The 18,062-nt window shown below is 47.6% G+C and overlaps 1 protein-coding gene and 1 long non-coding RNA gene across 2 annotated transcripts in view; one reads left to right on the top strand and one right to left on the bottom strand.

The window, feature by feature from the left end:
* Positions 1 to 2,649, bottom strand: part of LOC118354032 (plasmolipin) — a 21,667-nt gene extending 19,018 nt beyond the window's left edge. The window contains exon 1 of the mRNA XM_035713619.2: positions 2,449 to 2,649. Coding sequence (XP_035569512.1) covers positions 2,449 to 2,583 — 135 coding nt within the window. The 5' untranslated portion in view covers positions 2,584 to 2,649. The remainder of the gene's footprint in view (positions 1 to 2,448) is intronic.
* Positions 2,095 to 18,062, top strand: LOC118354033 (uncharacterized). The gene is made up of 3 exons (XR_004813916.2): positions 2,095 to 2,228; positions 5,243 to 5,409; positions 17,471 to 18,062. It is a non-coding gene; the product is annotated as an uncharacterized LOC118354033 (long non-coding RNA).

Genomic DNA, 18,062 nt, shown 5'->3' with positions numbered 1-18,062 from the left:
CACATCGCGCTCCCTGTGGGGAGTCTGCTTTTCCTTCTATGTCTCTCTCTGTGTCTCTCATGAATAAATAAACAAAATCTTAAAAAAAAAAAAAAAAAGAAAGAACATGGGCCAGAAAAATCAGACCACCCAGGGCTTAGATCCCAGCTCTATCACACAGTGTGATTCTCAGCAAAGAACTGACCTGTTTCCTCACCTGTAAAATGGGGAGAATAAGAATCTAAAGCCCTTGCCAAAGAGGGCAAGGAGCCTACTTCGCACCTGACTGGTGGGTGCTTTATGGCTTCCCAGGAGATGGGGGTGCCTGTTGGGGTAAAGCCCCCTATGGAACCAGGAAGTGTCCATTGGAACTGTCCACTGCCAGAGAAACAGCTCCGGAAGCAGCTTCTCCCACAAGTAGGAAGGTTAAGGCACTAAAAGGCACAGGCTTTCAGAACTCTGATGGGAGACTCTCATCTCCTCACCCTCAACCCCATAACCACTGCAGGGGGCGGGGGGGGCAAAGGAAGGCCACCCCACTCACACCCAGGCCCTGGGAGTTTAGAGATCTAAGGGCCAAGCTTCCCCCAAGGCCTTGTGGCAAGTCCTACACCCTATGTAGACCTCAGGGTTGATATCTGTGCAATGGAATCCAGATGCTCAGGACTGGGCTGCTGGGTCCATAGGGACCCCCAAATCAGAAACAGCAGCCTCCCCTATAAGGATCTGCCTAATTCTGGGCGGGACCCAGCAGGGCCCTCTTACTCTCAACTCCATTGCGCACTGTTCAAATGCAAAAGAAGCAGGGGCTCGGGTTGACCCAGAGCTAAGCGTTGGCCTCCACCCCACCGTCCTCCACAGAGCCCGGCAGAGATCTTTCTGCTGTTGCAAAAGCCCCAGGATGCCAAGAGAACAGGCCCCCCTCTCTCCCCGCGGCACTCCAGGCCCTCGGCTTCTGACCACCTCACAAATAACGGCTTCAACTTCAGCTTTGCCAACCTGATCCCCTCAACTTCCTTTTCACTCGCCCATCGCCAAGGCCTGGCTCACACAGCAACCCCCCACCCCGCCCCTGAACACCCTTGCCCTTTTTCTGTCACAGGGTTCCCTGAAGTCAAAAGCTTCCTCTCCTCCAGGAAACTCCCTGGACTCCCAAACCATCCGCCTCTCCCCAGGCCTTTCAGCCCAGGGCCTGAGGCTCCCTTCCCGCTCTGCAGGTGCCTTACCCACGGTCCTGGGGCCCAGCACAGCAGCCGCGCTCCCCACAGGGCCAACCTACCCGCAGATTTAAATCCGGCCCCCGCCGGACCTCTTCCCCACCCCGGAGAATCTGCCAAACACCTCTGGCAGAAGATTACAAATGTAGACTCCTGCGCTGCCCCTTCCTGAGATTCAAATTCCAAGTCCACATTTTTTCCAGGGGTGGGGATCCCGAATCTACATCTTAAACAAAGCCCTGGGAGAGAGCCTGAGGCCGGGGTGAGAAAGGGGCCCCCGGGCGCGATCTCTGCGATCCGGAGAGGGAGCGGCCCGGCACTGAGCCCGGGGAGACCGGCGCTCGCGGGGGTGGGGGTCTCCGACCAAGCCAGGGTCGGGCGGGCGCGGGGCGGCGGAGATGCCCCATGAGGAAACGGACCCTGGCCCACCTCCAGTTCCCACTTAGTCCCTGGACCCTCGGCTACTGGGGAAGCCTCGCGCGGGCGGCCCGGCCTCCTGACTCCACCGGAGGCCCTACGGGAAGAGAGCGAACACCGCCAGGCCCAAGCCGCCTGTGGGGGGAGGGCTGTGGGGTCCGCACAGGGTCCGGGGGCTTCGGGGCCTTGCCTCTGACTCCCACAAGCCCCTCCCGCCTGCGCTGGGCGCCGTATCTCGGCCCGCGGGACCGGCCAAACCGGCGGGAGCCCGGCGGAGCAGCCGGTGGAAGCCGGGAAAGCCCGGTTCCTGCGCAGGAGCCCCCGGGGCCGCGCCGACGTGTGCGCGCCGCAACCGATGCGCCCTGCGGGTGGGCGAGGACGGTCCTGGGGCCTGGGCACGCGGAGCCGCCCGGGGCGGACTTTGCCCCGCTCAGGCTGGGTGCCCTGGAGGGCTGCGGGCACCGTCCTGGCGCAGGGGGGGCAGCAGCCGGAGACCGCGCATTGCGCGCAGTGACCGTGCGTCCGCGGCGCCCCTCGGCCGGCCTCCCGCCTCCGCCCGGGGGAAGACGCGCGAGGAGCGTGGGCACCTGAACGCGGCATCGCGGACGTCGCCAGGTGAGAGGGCCCCGGGCTGTGTCGAGGGCGGGCGTCCGGGAGGCGCCCCGGGGACCGCGCGGCGGAGCCTACGGTGAGGGTGTGCCGGGAGCGAAGGAGGCAGCCCCGGTGCCCCCGGCGGCCCCCGGCCCTCCCGGCCCCCCCCCCGGCCTTCCCGGTGTCCCCCCCCGGCCCTCCCGGTGCCCCCGGCCCCCGGCCCCCCGCCGGCCCGCGCGCTCACCAGCTGCAGCAGCATGAGCGCCCCGAGGCTGGAGCGCACGAAGCCCAGGTCCGGGCGCAGCGCGGAGACCGAGGCGCCGGCACCCTGCGCGGGGCTGCTGGTCCGCGTGCTCACTTTCGACGGGAACTCGGCCATGGCGGCTCCGCGCCGGGTGCCGGCCGCCGCTCCTCTCCTCCCGGGGCTCGGCGAGCTACGCGCGGCGTCGGGGCGGGGAGCGCCTGCAGCCAGGTGCGGCCGAGCCCGCCCCGCCCCGCCCGCCCCGCCCCCGCCGCTGGCCCGGCCCCCCTCGAGCCCCGGGGCCGCGGTCGCCGAGCTGGCTCTGGCCGGCAGCCTGCGCGGCCGCCTCCTGGAGGCTCCTCACCGTGGCCCCGCGTCCTGCCAGCCGGTCACCCCCACGCCCGGGCCCTCCCCTGGGTGTCCCCGGGGCGCCTCTCTGAGAGCGAGGTCCGCGGCCCAGTGCAGCGACTGCGGAGCGGCCCGGAGACCGGCGCAGGCACCCGGGCCGGGGGCTCAGCTGACGTGCTTTCACTTCTGAACCCACTGAGCGCACCTGAGAAGATCGCTGAGCTCAGCTTCCTCGCTGTAATACAGGGATAAGGGAGGATCTCACCTCATAGAAGTTGCTGGCACACGGGGACGAGGGCACGGGGAGCACTCACAGGTGGGAAATGACGTTGGGGTTAGCGTTTCGTTGCTCATCCACCTGCACCCTGAAACACACGCGCACAAACACACACCCTTCAGGCCCTAGATAGAGGCTTGCACGGATTATGTTCATCCGCCAGGGTTTGCAGAACCCCTATTAAACGCCAGGCCCTATCCCAGGCCTTGAGGACACAGCAGGTACAAGCCAGGCAAGGCTCCTCAGATCCTACTTTCTACGGTGAGTGACAAATGTTAGACTGGGAAGAAAAAAAAACAACCTCAGTGACAAATGCTATGGCTAAAATAAAAGGAGCGATGTAACAGAGATGTCCAGGAGGCAATTCTTAGATCAACTGGTCAGAAGACCTCTAGATGACATTTATGCAGGTCTGCCTTGGGAGGAACTTAGTAAGTGCAAAGGCCCTGGGGCTGGAGGAAGCTAGACAGTTTGAAGGACAGAAAGAAGACCCTTGGTGGGACTGAGGCAATATGAGATTCACAGGTAGTCAGGAACCATGTCCCATAGGGATATTTATTAATATTATTTTTAAAATTGTTTTCTAAAAAGAAAATTATTTATTTGAGAGAGAGAGAGAATGCATGATAGAGAGAGCACAAGTGAGGTGAGGGGCAGAGGGATAAACAGACTCCTTGCTGGGCAGGAAGCCCCATGTGCATTGGATCTGCTAGATCCAGGAACCCCAGGATCATGACCCCAGCCAGAGGCAGACACCCAACAGACTGAGCCACCCAGGCATTCCCCCATAGGACTATTTAGATGACCCTATTAGTTTTCTGTGGCTGCCGCTTGACCATGGTGGCTAAAAAACAAAACAAAACAAAAAATGTATTCCCATATAGTTCTAGATGTCAAAAAAATGAAATCAGTTTCCATGAACCAAAATCAAGGTGTCAGCAGTACGTGTCTTCCTGTGAAGGCTCCGGAGGAGAATCTGTTCCTTGCTCTTCCAGTCCCTGGTGGTGGCCTCATCTCCCCAATCTCTGCCCCAAGGATCACATTGCCTCTTTCTCTCTGTACAGATCAAACCTCTCTTAGCCCTCCTTGTAAAAACACCTGTGCTTGGATTACGATCCAACCCTAGTAATCCAGGATAACCTCCCACATCAAGAACCTTAATTTAGGGGGAATCCCTGGGTGGCCCAGCGGTTTAGCACCTGCCTTCGGCCCAGGGTGTGGTCCTGGAGTTCTGGATAAATAAAAACCTTAAAAAACAAAAACAAACAAACAAACAAAAAAAAACAAGAACCTTAATCTGCAAAGTCCCTTCTCTCTTTTCTTTTCTTTTTTTCTTTTCTTTTCTTTTCTTTCCTTTCTTTTCTTTTCTTTCTTTCTTTTCTTTTTCTTTCTTCTTTCTTTCTTTCTTTCTTTCTTTCTTTCTTTCTTTCTTTCTTTCTTTCTTTCTTTCTTTCTTTCTTTCTTTCTTTCAAGATTTTACTTATTTCTTCATGAGAGACACAGACAGAGGGAGAAGCAGGCTCCCGCAGAGACCGATGCGGGACTCCATCCAGGACCCCGGGGTCACGCCCTGGGCTGAAGGCAGGTGCTCAACCGCTGAGCCCCCCGGGCGTCCCAAGACCCTTTTTTCTTTATACAATAAAGTGTGCAGATTCCAGGGCAGAGGGTCTGATATCTCTGGGTGGCTATTATTCAGCCTACTCAATAATGGAGGGGAGAGGCCAACATTTTATTCTGAGGCCTGGTGGGTTTCTACCAGGAGAGTGACAAGACCTGATGGCCAATATCTGATGGAAAATATCAGACTGAGCCCTTTACCTGCCGCTGGATGTTCAGATCCTTCCCCCACAAGGCATCTGAGACCCTCCTCCCACCCCGCCTGCAGTGAGCACTCAGGAAAGGAGCAATGCTTCTTGGTAGCTGCAGACCCGGAGACCAGCCTCTACACTGCACAAGCCCAAGTCAGAACAAAGCTCTTGGGTAAACCTTTAATTTTATGATGACACAGAAAACAGTAAGATGATTGTTTCCCAGACAGATTCTAAAACAGTAGAGTGTTTTGGTTTTGGTTTAGATTTTGTTTTTTTGGTTAATCCCACTTTCATTCCTTTCAAATGGCAGCAAGCAAGAATCAGTTACTGCATTGTTTTTTACTTTGACATTTTCTTCCAGACCAACTTAACTCACCCCCAGTCAGAAAAAACGAGAACCTGTCTCCAGGCTGGGACCTGCCGCCCACCCAGAGTTTCCACTGGCACCTCAGAAGCTCTGGGATGCGGTGGGGGAAATAGAGACCTGGTGGATGAGGCCTTTCTCAGGCCAAGCCTCCCCACCCCCAGGTATGAGCAAAGCCATCTCCATCTCCACCCAGATCACCTGCAACACATGCCTTTGTCTCAATTCTCTTCCATTTTATTTATTTATTTTTAAAGATTTTATTTATTTATTCATGACACACACACACACACACACACACAGAGTGAGAGAGGGGCAGAGACACAGGCAGAGGGAGAAGCAGTCTCCATGCAGGAAGCCTGATGTGGGTCTCGATCCCAGGTCTCCAGGATCACACCCTGGGCTGAAGGCGGTGCCAACCCGCTGAACCACTGGGGCTGCCCACTCTCCTCCGTTTTATAAAGACTCTGGCCAAGACCCTACTGTGTGTTGGGCCTCCCTCCCTTGGGGTAAGATGGGAGCATGCTGGAGAGGCAGTGGGGATTCAGACACTGAGCAGATGTTTAATGTGTACCTTAGATGTGCTGAGCACTGGGGACAGAGCTGCAAGCCATCCAACCAGAGACCCTGCCCTTAGGAAGTCTGATGGGAGAGACAGATTGTCTAGATATACAAACCCACATACAAATTGATTTGTTTACAATAAAAATTTATTTAAATAAATGTATTTACAATCAGTAGGTTGTAATAACATTACTCCAGGAAAAGAGCAGGACGCTATGGCAAAGAATAATTGAGGGTTGGGGCGAGGGGGTGTCAGGGAAAGTGTAAACATTTAAGCAAAGACCTGAAGGATAAACAGGAATCAGGCAGAGAAAACCACCATATGTGCAAAGGCCCTGAGGCAGGAAAGACTTTGGGGTCTTTGAGGAAGGACAGATGGTTATGAGCTAAAGGAATTGGGGAGAGATGAGTTTCAAGAGGCAGCCAGGGCCCAGATCACCTGGTTCTTAAACCCTTGGTAACGGAGCATATTTTATTAGTATTTAAAACAACAACAAACAAACAAACAAACAAACAAACAAACAAAAAAGGCCTGTGGAGGGCAGTTATATGTTTTGATTTATAATGTTTAAAAACTCATAAACATTGCTCTGGGTATCATCCAACAAGCAGCTTCCAGAAGCCAACTCTGGGAGGTTAATGATTATAATCAGCAACTATTTTTTTAAAAAGATTTTTATTTATTTATTCATAAGAGACACAGAGAGAGGCAGAGACACAGGCAGAGGGAGAAACAGGCATCATGCAGGGAGCCGGATGCAGGACTCCATCCTAGGTCTCCAAGATCACGCCCTGGGCTGAAGGTGGCGCTAAACCACTGAGCCACCTGGGCTGCCCAATAATCAGCAACTATTGATTAAACACTTTTCCAACTGGCCCTATGCTCAATGCAACGAGGTTAGTTCAATTTTTTAACTTTTTTTTTTTTTTTTTAAAGATTTTGTTTATTTGAGAGAGAGTGAGAGCACAAGCAGGGAGAGCTGCAGAGGGAGAAACAGGCTTCCCACTGAGCAGAGAGCCTGATGTGGGGCTTGATCCCAGGACCCTGGGATCATGACCTGAGCCGAAGGCAGATGCTTAACCGACTGAGCCACCCAGGCACCCCAATTTTTTAACTTTTAATTGCATAAATTCATTAATTGATTTTTTTGCACATCAAACACACATCTCCAAACCTGCACCTTTGATGTAGTTTTGGAATGTTGGTGGGGTCTGGAGCTCAAGGCCAAAAAAGAATTCTTGAGACTTCTTTGGTGCAAAAAGATGATTTTATTAAAGCATGGTGGGGACGCCTATGTGGCTCAAGGGTTGAGTGTCTTTCTGCTCAGGATGTGATCCCGGGGTCCCCGAAAGGAGTCCCACATCGGGTTCCCTGCATGGAGCCTGCTTCTCCCTCTACCTGTGTCTCTGCCTCTCTCTGTGTCTCTCATGAATAAATAAATAAAATCTTTAAAAATAAATAAATAGATAAAGCACAGGGACAGAACCTGAGGGCAGAAAGAAGAATGGCTGATTCCGTACTTGGGAGGTGGGAGAGGTAAGGAAAAAAGGGGAGTGTCCAAAAGGACTTTCACTTGTTAAAGAAGACCCTCCAGATGCCGGAAGCTTTACTATTACTAAGCAAAGGTTGTTTTTCCTTCTGGCAAAGCATTAAGAGAGTTGGAAGTTGCCTGGAGGAATGGAGTGGAGTGGGAGAGGGGTTACAGGTGTCAGCTTCTGCTTTGTCCTCATCTTGCTTCCTGCTCCCTCATCACCTTCACCTCCAGCTGATCATCGAGAAGTGTTTGACTATCCTAGAATACCTTTTTAAAAAAATTTTTATTTAAAATTTTTTAAAATTAAATTTTATTTATTTATTTATGAGACACACACACACACACAACAGAGGCAGAGACACAGGCAGAGGGAGAAGCAGGCTCCGTGCAGGAAGCCCGACTTGTGACTTGAGCCTGGGAATCCAGGATCACACCATGGGCCGAAGGCAGACGCTTAACCACTGAGCCACCCAGGTGCCCCAAGATTTTATTTTTTAAGTAATCTCTACACCCAATGGCTCGAACTCACAAACCTAAGATCAAGAGTCTGTGCTCGCTCTTCTAAGTGAGCCAGTCAGGTGTCCCTCCCAGCCTATGTATTATTTTCTTCTCTTATTACCACATGGTATGTAGAAATGTAGAGACTTGCTTTGTTTATAATTTAAAAAAAATTTTTTTAACCAAAAAGATAAGATTATACTATATATACTGAAACTTCCACTTAACTTCTTGGAAATTTCAATTTCACATGAAGACTGGCCTCATCCTTTTTACATGTCATGTAATATTTGATAGAGTAGCTACTACCTAATTCCGTATCTCTTCCCCTCAACTGATAGGTGATTTCCAATAGTATCTCATTACGAGTAATATTATCTAAGCCTTCCTTTTTTTAATACTTTATTTATTCATGAGAGACGGAGAGAGAGAAGCAGAGACATAGGCAGGGGGAGAAGCAGTCTCCCCACAAGGAGCCCAATGTGGGACTCAATCCCGGATCCCAGAATCAGGCCTTGAGCCAAAGGCAGACGCTCAACTGCTGAGCCACCCAGGCATCCCTCCAAGCCTTCTTATTTACACATCTTTGCTCACATGTAAGATTTTCTATGGATCCAGTGTTCAAAGCAGAACCACTGGATTGAAGAATATTTGCAGTTTTTTATAGATACTGCCAAAGACGTATCTTTTATAGATACTCCAAAAGACGCCCACTAAGAGTGAGCTTAACTATTTGCCCAAACTCTAATATATGTGATGAGCAAAAAAAAAAAAAAAAAAAAGTCTCATTGTTTCCACTGGCATTTCCTAATACTTAGCTAGTGGGACTGAGATTCTCCTTAAGCTCATTAGCCATTCATATTTCTTTTTCAGACATTTGCCCTTGTGTAGTAGGGAATTTACATTTGCCCAAAGAGAAGTCTGATCTTTGCCCTCAGCTTCTGGGAGGTAAACCTTTGGAAAGTCCTGCCTGAGAGAGATGTCTTTGTTTAAGATGGGATCTGGCCACACCAGATATTCTAACAGCGAGGTTTAGGTTCAGAGAACTTGCTATCAGCTCATTTAGCTCCACTTGGAGAAGTTGAAAACAGATTAGCTATGTGGGGAATCAATCGCCTGTGGCCACATAAGGAAGGTCCTATAAAGATTCTAGACACCAAGGTGGCAAATTTACCTGGTCCGTGTATATACTCATGAGTATACACAACAGTGCTGAGAAAATAATGCATGGAATCCATGATTCTCTGTGGGGAGGACAACAGACACTCCACGTTTGGAACCTAAAGTCACGCTTTTAAAAATTATACAGAGATCCCTGGGTGGCGCAGCGGTTTGGTGCCTGCCTTTGGCCCAGGGCGCGATCCTGGAGACCCGGGATCGAATCCCACGTCAGGCTCCCGGTGCATGGAGCCTGCTTCTCCCTCTGCCTGTGTCTCTGCCTCTCTCTCTCTCCCTCTGTGACTGTCATAAATAAAAAATATATATATATATATATATAAAAATTATACAAGTTGGGTGCCTGGGTGGCTCAGCGGTTGAGCATCTGCCTTTGGCTCAGGTTGTGACCCCAGGGTCCTGGGATCGAGTCCCGCACTGGGCTCACCGCAGGGAGCCTGCTTCTCCCTCTGCCTATGTCTCTGCCTCTCTCTGCTGTCTCTAATGAATAAATAAAATCTTTTTAAAAAATTACACAAGTCAAAAAAATTACACAAGTCATCAGTTTTAGTACGGTCACTGTAGTGAACCATCATCACTATTTAATTCCAGAACATTTCCATCAGCCCCCTGTGCCTTTCCGTTGGCATATTTTAATCTGTCTCCTTTAGCAGTAAAAAGCAGTCCCTATGAGTATAACAGTTGTCATGGCTTTCTGTGAGTCCTTGTAACCAACAGATTATTGCACCTGAGGGTGGTCTGGGGAATGCCCCAAACTCAGCCCTTGTGTCACAAGTGGCAGTGGTCTTGTGGATTACTTAGCTCCCTCTGACACAGCAGCCCTGTCTGTAGTTTTCAAACGGTAGAAGCTCTTTCTATATTTTGCATACTCACTGTTTGTCACTTTCATATGTTGCTCTAGTTTTCTCCTGCTTCCTCTTTCCCACTCTGCAACACTTTCTGTGAACTCCACCAAGATTAAAGTATTTAGATCACCCCAGAGCGTGCTTTTGTGACCTCCACCCTGGCCCCAGACAACCACTGATATGTTTTGTTACTGCTTTGCCTCTTCTAGAATGTCATATAAATGAAGTCTTACATTATAAACTTGTGGCAGGTTGAATAATGCCTCTCCTGCCAGGATGTGTGATCCTGATCCCCAGAAACTTGTGGATGTTACATTTATTAGTTTGTTTATTTATGTCATTTTCTTTTTTAAGTAGGCCCCACGCCCAATGTAGAGCCTGAACTCAGGACCCTGAGAATAAGAGTCACTTGCTCTACTGACTGAGCTGGCCAGGAGCCCCTGAACATTACCTTTTTATAGCAAAAAGGGATTCTGCAGGTGTTATTAAAGGATCTTGGGGACATCCCTAGGTGGTTCAGCGGTTTGGCGCTTGCCTTCAGCCCAGGGCGTGATCCTGGAGTCCTGGGATTGAGTCCCACATTGGGCTCCTTGCATGGAGCCTGCTTCTCCCTCTGCCTGTGTCCCTGCCTCTCTCCCTTTCTGTGTCTTTCATGAATAAATGAATGAAATCTTAAAAAAATAAAATAAAGGATCTTGAGATGAGATTATCATAGATTATCTGGGTGGGTGGCTAAATGCAATCCCTGTGTCCTTACAAGAAGGTCAGGGTGCCTCACTCTGTGCCTTCACTCTGTGAAGCATGTGAGTCTTGATATTTCAGGTCCTGAGTTCAAGTCTCACCTTGTGCGTAGAGATTATTTAAAGAAAACAAAAGGAGGAGGAGGAAGAGGAAGAGGGAGATGAGAGATTTGATGACAGTAGAAGAGAAGGCAATGTGAGTGTGGAAAGAAAGATCAATCACTATGATGCAGCCAGGAGCCCAGGACGGCTGGTAGGTAGCCTTTAAGAATACAAGGGGCAAGGGATGGATTCTCCTTGCAACCTCCAGAAGCAACTAGTCCTGCTGACACTTGATTTAGAAACTTAAGACTCCTTTTGGACTCCAGAACCGTAATAAAACACATTTTTTAAAATAAAAAAAAGAATAAATTTATGGATTTTTTTAAGCCACTAAGTTTGTGATAATTCGTTACAGCAGCAAGAGGAAAATGATACAGTAGTCCTTTGTGAAAAGCTCTTTTATGTAACATAAAGCTTTTGAAATTCATCTATGTTGTGGAGCATTGGTTAAGTAGATTGTTTCTTTTTAATGCTGAATGTATTCTGTTGTCCTGATACACCACAATATCTTTATCCATTCACTACTTGATGGACATTTGGGTTCTTTCCAGTTTGGGCGGCTATGAATTAAAAAACACCTATGAACATTTGCATGCAGCTTTTTTGGGTACAAACCTATGATTTCATTTCTCTTGGGTAAATACCTAGAAGTAGAATTGTTGGAGCATATGGTATGTATAGCAGTGACACTGCAAAACTGTGTTCCAGAGTGGCCACGCCATGTTGCCAAAGTGGCTGCTCATCATTGGTTTTATGGATGAGTACACAAGCTGGAGAAAGGGCAGGAACTTGCCCAGGATGGACACCAGCTGAATTAGAGACATCAGCAGAACTAGAATCAATGTCTACAGCTTCTCATCCCCAGCAGGGATCCTGGGAGGCAGGCCTGCCTGAGTGTCTCCCTACGTTTCTAGCCTGGCCGGCTGCTTCTGCCACTTCCTACCTTCTCTCGCCCCATCCAGCCCCATCCAGCCCCATCCAGCCCCAGCAAGAGGTAGAGACCAGAGCAGCATTCAGTAGGGGCTTCACAGTCCCCACCCCAGAGGGTACGGGCTAGTGGTGGCAGAGGCTTGGGGAATGGGGGGCACTGTCAAGAACGCCCCCTTTAGGATCTGAGGGCAGTGCACGTCCCCCCAGAAAAGCCCTTTGGGCAGAATGTGAGGTCATTTTTGATCAAATAACTTAAGATTTCTTTTTATTTTATTTTATTTTATTTTATTTTATTTTATTTTATTTTATTTTATTTTATTTTATTTATTTTTTCATGAGAGACACAGAGAGAGGGAGATATATAGGCAGAGGGAGAAGTAGGTTCCACACAGGGACTCAGTCCCAGGACCCCAGGATCATAACCCAAGCCAAAGGCAGGTGCTCAACTACTTAGCCACCCATGCGCCCCTTGAAATAACTTCAAATACTTCATTACAAGCACTTTGTTTTCACTTTTGTTTTTGATCTGATTATGCCAACGAGAAAGCCTCCTTTGGTGCTGTTATGTCTTTAACATCTAATGCTGTTCACCTCTTCTTAGTGAGCAAAGGTTCTGGCTAGAATTTAATGGCAGTGGTTTGTTCCCATTGTGCTTATTTTTACTGTGACCTTCTTCTATTTATGGGTAATGATGCAGGTTTGCTATGATAGCCATGTTATAAGATTCTTCTCAAAAACACATTTATCACAGTATTGAAAATGAGGCCAGTCCAAGAAAATATTTAATTTTTAAAAAGTGCACACAACCTGGGGCTCCTGGGTGGCTCAGTCAATTGAGTGTCAAGTCTTCCATCTCAGGTCATGATCCCTGGGTCCTGAGATCAAGCCCCGCGTCCTACTCCCTGCTCAGTGGGGAGCCTGCTTCCCCCTCTGTCTCTGCTGCTCCCCCCGCTTGTGCTCTCTCTCTCTGTCAAATAAATAAATAAAATCTTAAAAAAGAAAAAGTGCACATAACTGTTGTATGTATGGTCAAATGGTTTCACCAAGGGTGTCAAGACCATTCACTAGGGAAAGGGCAGTCTTTCAAAACAGGGTCCTGGGAAAACAGGATGTCCACATGCAAAAAAAAATGAAGTTGGACCCTGCCTTACAACACCATATATGAAAATTAACTCCAAGACTGGCCTGCTTAATCAGAGGAACATTGATGGGGTTGTGAGTTCAAGCCCCACATTAGGTGTAGGAATTACTGAGAATAAATTAACATTTTTTTAAAAAAGCAACAAAACAAGGACCTGAACATTAAGTCTAAAACTATAAAATTCTTGGAAGAAAACACGGGAAAAAAAAATCTTCGTGACATTGGATTTGGCAATGATTTCTAGGGTATGACAGCAAAAGCACGGGCAACAAAAATAAAAGTAAATAAATTGGACAATATCAAAATTAAATTTTCTGTGCATGAAAGGACACAATATGTGAAATAGTGACCTAAGGATTGGGGGATATATTTGCCAATCATATATCTGATTCAAGGGATTAATTTACAGAATATGCAAAGACCCCCCCTACACACACACACAATTCAATCACAAGAACAAAGTGAAAAAAAAATGGGCAAAAGACTTGGATAGACATTTCTCCAAATAAGATATACACACAGCTAACAAGCACATGAAAGGATGCTCAACACCACTAATCATTAAGGAAATGCAAATCAAAACCTCAATGAGATATCACCTCACATTCATTGGGATGGCTGCTATTAAAAAACCCCAAACAAATAGTCAAAACAGAAAATAAGGGGGACCTGGGTAGCTCAGTAGTTGAGTATCTGCCTTTGGCTCAAGTCTTGATCACAAGGTCCTGGGATCGAGTTCTGCATCGGGCTTCCTGCATGGAGTCTGCTTCTCCCTCCGCCTGTGTCTCTGCCTCTGTCTCTGTGTGTCTCTCATGAATAAATAAATAAAATCTTTAAATAAAACATACACACACAAAATAAGAAGGGTTGGGTAGATGTGAAGAAACTGGAACCATTGTGCATTGGTGGTAGGAGTGTAAACTGATGCAGCTGTTGTGGAAAACATTATGGCAGTCTCCCAAAAATTAAAAATAGAATTGCCGTATGATCCAGCAATTCCACTTGTGGGCATACATCCCAAAGAACTGAAAGCAGGATCTCAAAGAGATATTTGTACACCCCTGTTCATCACAGCAATATTCACAATGGTGGAAAGGTAGAAGGACCCAAGTGTCCACCAATGGATGGATATCCAACCATGTGGTATATCCATACAGTGGACTATCATTCTGCCTGAAAAGGGAATAACATTCTGGTCCATGTTATAGCATGAACTGTGAGGACCTCATCCTAAGTGAAACAAGCCAGTCACAAGGACACAAATACTGGGTGTGTGATTCTACTTATAGGAGATACCAAGAGAAGTCAGACTCCTAGGAACATAAAGTGGAACAGTGATTGTGAAGGGCCGCAGACAGGGAGGACAGAGGGGCACCTGGGTGGCTCAGTGGCTGAGCGTCTGCCTTCAGCTCCGGTCCTGATCCTGGGGTCCTGGGATCGAGTCCCGCATCGGGCTCCCCGCGGGGAGCCTGCTTCTCCCTCTGCCTACGTCTCTGCCTCTCTCTCTGTCTTTCATGAATAAATAAAGTCTTAAAAAAGCAAAAAAAAAAAAAAAAAAAAGATGACAGGGAATTAGTGTTTAATGGGGACAAAGTTTCACTTGGGGAAGATGAAAAAAGTTTTGAAGATGGAATGTGGTGATGGCTGCATAGCAAGCAGTGTTATACGTAAGTCTTATATGTGTTTTATTCTAATTAACTTCTTTGTTAACATGTACCATTGGAACTCAGATTGGGTAAAATAGGGTAATAAGTGCCTGAAGTTTGGGAAGCCCAGTAATCCCGTCTCTTTCTTGTCACCATTGGGGCATCTGTCCTTGCAGAGAGGGACAGGGATTATCTCAAGCTGCACAGTAGGCCAATGTGGCCAGGGGCTAGGTGGCTCCTGTCATCACTGCGCATTCTCCTCACCTCACCCCTCTGGGGACATCCAAGGAGCAGGCTGGGACTGGGGTATGCAGTCAAGGCATGAAGGCCAACAGCTGTGGGGGACTCCACAAATTCTTTTTTTTTTTTTTTAAGATTTTATTTATTCATGAGAGATACACACAGAGAGAGAGGCAGAGAGAGAAGCAGGTTCCATGCAGGGAGCCAGATGTGGGACTCGATCCCCGGGTCTCCAGAATCAGCCCTGGGCCGAAGGTGGCACTAAACTGCTGAGCTACCCGGGCTGCCCGGACTCCACGAATTCTAGGCAAACACCCATTTCTATGAAATGCCACCATGCTTGAACTTCCTGGTATAGAGAAAAAATGTGAGGTCTTCAGGGAGGAGGTGCCATTTGAACAGAGCCCTGAGAAGAGCAGTTTGAGAAGGGAGCATTCTAGGTGGACGATATAGGAGCAAAGGGCAGACGTCAGGATGCTGAGTAGTTGGGGCTGATGGACTTTGTGTGCATGTCTCTGTGTTGAGACACAGCCAAGACCAGCACAGAGTGGGTGGGGAGCTGGCGGGGCCCTGCCAGCCTCTGGGCCGGTTACCTCCAGCTCAGAAGGAGGCAAAGATCTGATTATTTTCCCTACCTGGGCCCTCTGCCTGCTGGGACTGGGACAGAGGTTGTTTGGGGTGGGAGATCCAGAGCTCCAGAGAAAGGGCATTAGGATTAATTATTCACTGATACATCCACAGCTCATAGGCCTGAGACATGTGGCCAGGCCAGGGCTCACATGGACTGACCCCATCCTGGCCAGGTGCCAGCTGCACAAGAAGGTCTGGGGTGGTATGTCCAGGACTTCCTGCCTGGGCACACTCCTACCTTGGTGTCTCATTCATTCATTATTTAACCTGTGCTCCTTTATCTCCTTCTCCACGTTTTTGTGTGCTAGGCCCTAGGGATTCAGTGGCAAAGAAGACTCTTGCAGCCTCTGTCCTTTTGTTTTTTGGTTTGTTTGTTTGTGGGTGTTTTTTTTTTTTTGGTGTAAAATGATGGTTTTATTAAAGCACGGGGACAGAACCCATGGACAGGAAGAGCTGCTGCCAATCTCTGCCCTTTTGAAGAGCTCAGTTTTAGAAACAGGGAAGGGACACATACCTAGACAGGCTTTTCCAGTTGCTGTGAGGGGTTGGCCCTGGAGCTTGTGGGAACACAGAGGAGGCAAAAAACCTAGGTAAGGGAGAGGAATATCAGAGAAGGTTTCCTGGAGGAGGCATCATAAGAGAAGCTACCAGGGGGACGAAAAACTGCCAACCTTCTTCAGCCTCTTTCCCAAAGTGCGAGATCCAGCTCCAGCCACACTGTCCCTCTCCCGACTCTGGCCCTGGGCCCTGCTATTGGGAGCTGCCCCCATCACGCCATCCTTCCTAACCATGCCCACAGTTCCAGGACCATTCCTGAGACCTCTTCTTGAGGACACTAGGCTTCACCATCTCCATCATCCCCAGAATTTTTTTTCCCCTTCTTTGCCCAACAGGAAATTGGCACATGCGAATTATATATTCTAGTCTGTGGATGCTATAGTAGTACCCATCTATAGATAAACAATCCTTCTAAAAACAAAACAAAAAAACCAATCTTTCTATCTTCCCCCTGGATGTTGAGTACATTTTGTTAAAGGATTAAATTTTTAAATTAAAATGTAAAAAAAATCGTGTTGTGGAAACAACACATACAAAAGTATGGCAGTTCTTTAAAAAAATAAAAATAGAATTTTTAAAAAAGATTTTTAATTTATTTGACAGAGAGAGCAAGCAAGCACACACAAGAAGAGTAGTGGGAGAGGGAGAAGCAGGCTCCCCACTGAGCAGGGAGCCCGATGTGGAGCTCCATCCCAGGACCCTGCGATCATGACCTGAGCCAAAAGCAGATGCTTAACTGACTGAACCACCCAGGTGCCCAAATTTTAAAGGGTATTAAAAATATAAAATATGTTAAAAATATGATCATTTAAACATGTGATCAATATAAAAATTACTAATGAGATATTTTACATTCTTTTATAAATGGCATATCTCAGTTCCGACCAGTCACATTTCAAGTGCTTCCATAGCTACAAGTGGTTAGTGGTTACTGTATTAGGTACCATGGCTGCAGATAATAGCTAATATTCCAGAGACAGAACATTCAGGATTTTTTTTTTTTTTTGCCTTTTTCAAAGTCTTTCCTAACTTTTCCTGGCCATTTTTTCATTTAAAAAGAAGTACCCAAGTAATCCATGCTCATTATCCAAGTATCAAAAGCAAGTAACCAAAGAGAAAAAGAATCATAATAAATGACACCAGCCAGAGATAATCACAGTTGCTCATGTTTCTATAGCCTCCGAGACTTTAATAGACACGTATATAATTATTTATTTAATAGACACAAGAGTATAATGTGTCTATTAAATATTAATGTATAAATTATATAATAAAAATTAATACATTAATAGGCACATTATATATATTTTAAATGTTAGTTATATACAGTACAAATGTATAAACAAGTAGTTATGTATTTTTATATTTATGTATTTGTTAACGTATAGACTGAAATTGAATTAAGAATCTTTAAAAATTTAGGATAGTTTTAGATTAAACAGAAATATTGCAGGGTACAGACAGTTCACTTATAAGGCATACCCAGTTTCTTCTATTATTAACATCTTACATTGGTAGGGTGTATGTGTCACAATGAGCCAATACTGAGAGATTATAATTAAAGTCTGTACTTCACTCAGATTTCATCAGTGTTTTGCTACTGTCCCTTTTCTGTTCCAGAATACAGTCGGGATAGCACACTGAATTTCCTGGCGAAGTCACTCCTAAGACTTGGCTGTGACAGTTTCTCAGACATTCCTTGTTTCTGAGGACTTTGAGAGTTTTGAGGAGCGCTGGTCAAGTATTCTGCAGAATGTACTTCCGTTGGGATGTGTCTAATATTTTTCTCACAATGAGAATCAGACGAATGCATTTTGGGGAGGAAGGCCAGAAGTGCCATTCAAGGGCACAACATGTCAAGGGTATATACTGTCAATGTGACTTATCACTGTTGACGTTGACCTTGATCATCTGGTGAAATTATATTTACTTTGATTAGATTATATGTGCACGTGGTACAAAAGTTTAAAGTACGAGTTAAAAAGTCTCCCCCAGGCTCTTGCCTCCTCCTCCTTCAAAACATGGGTCCCCTCACCAAGGGCGGCCACGTCGGGGCCCTGGAATACAGCGCTTTCCACGGTTGAAGGGGGGTTGCAGACACGGCTAAGTTAAGGGTCTTGAGACAGGGAGATCCCTCTGGACTATCAGGATGGGCCCAGTGTGATCGCCAGGGTCTTTATGGGAGGTCAGGCGCGAGCATCAGCGCGAGGGA

The sequence above is a fragment of the Canis lupus genome, chromosome 2, assembly GCF_003254725.2.
Source record: "Canis lupus dingo isolate Sandy chromosome 2, ASM325472v2, whole genome shotgun sequence".
In the NCBI taxonomy this organism is placed as follows: domain Eukaryota; kingdom Metazoa; phylum Chordata; class Mammalia; order Carnivora; family Canidae; genus Canis; species Canis lupus.
This window is presented reverse-complemented; position numbering and strand designations above follow the sequence as displayed.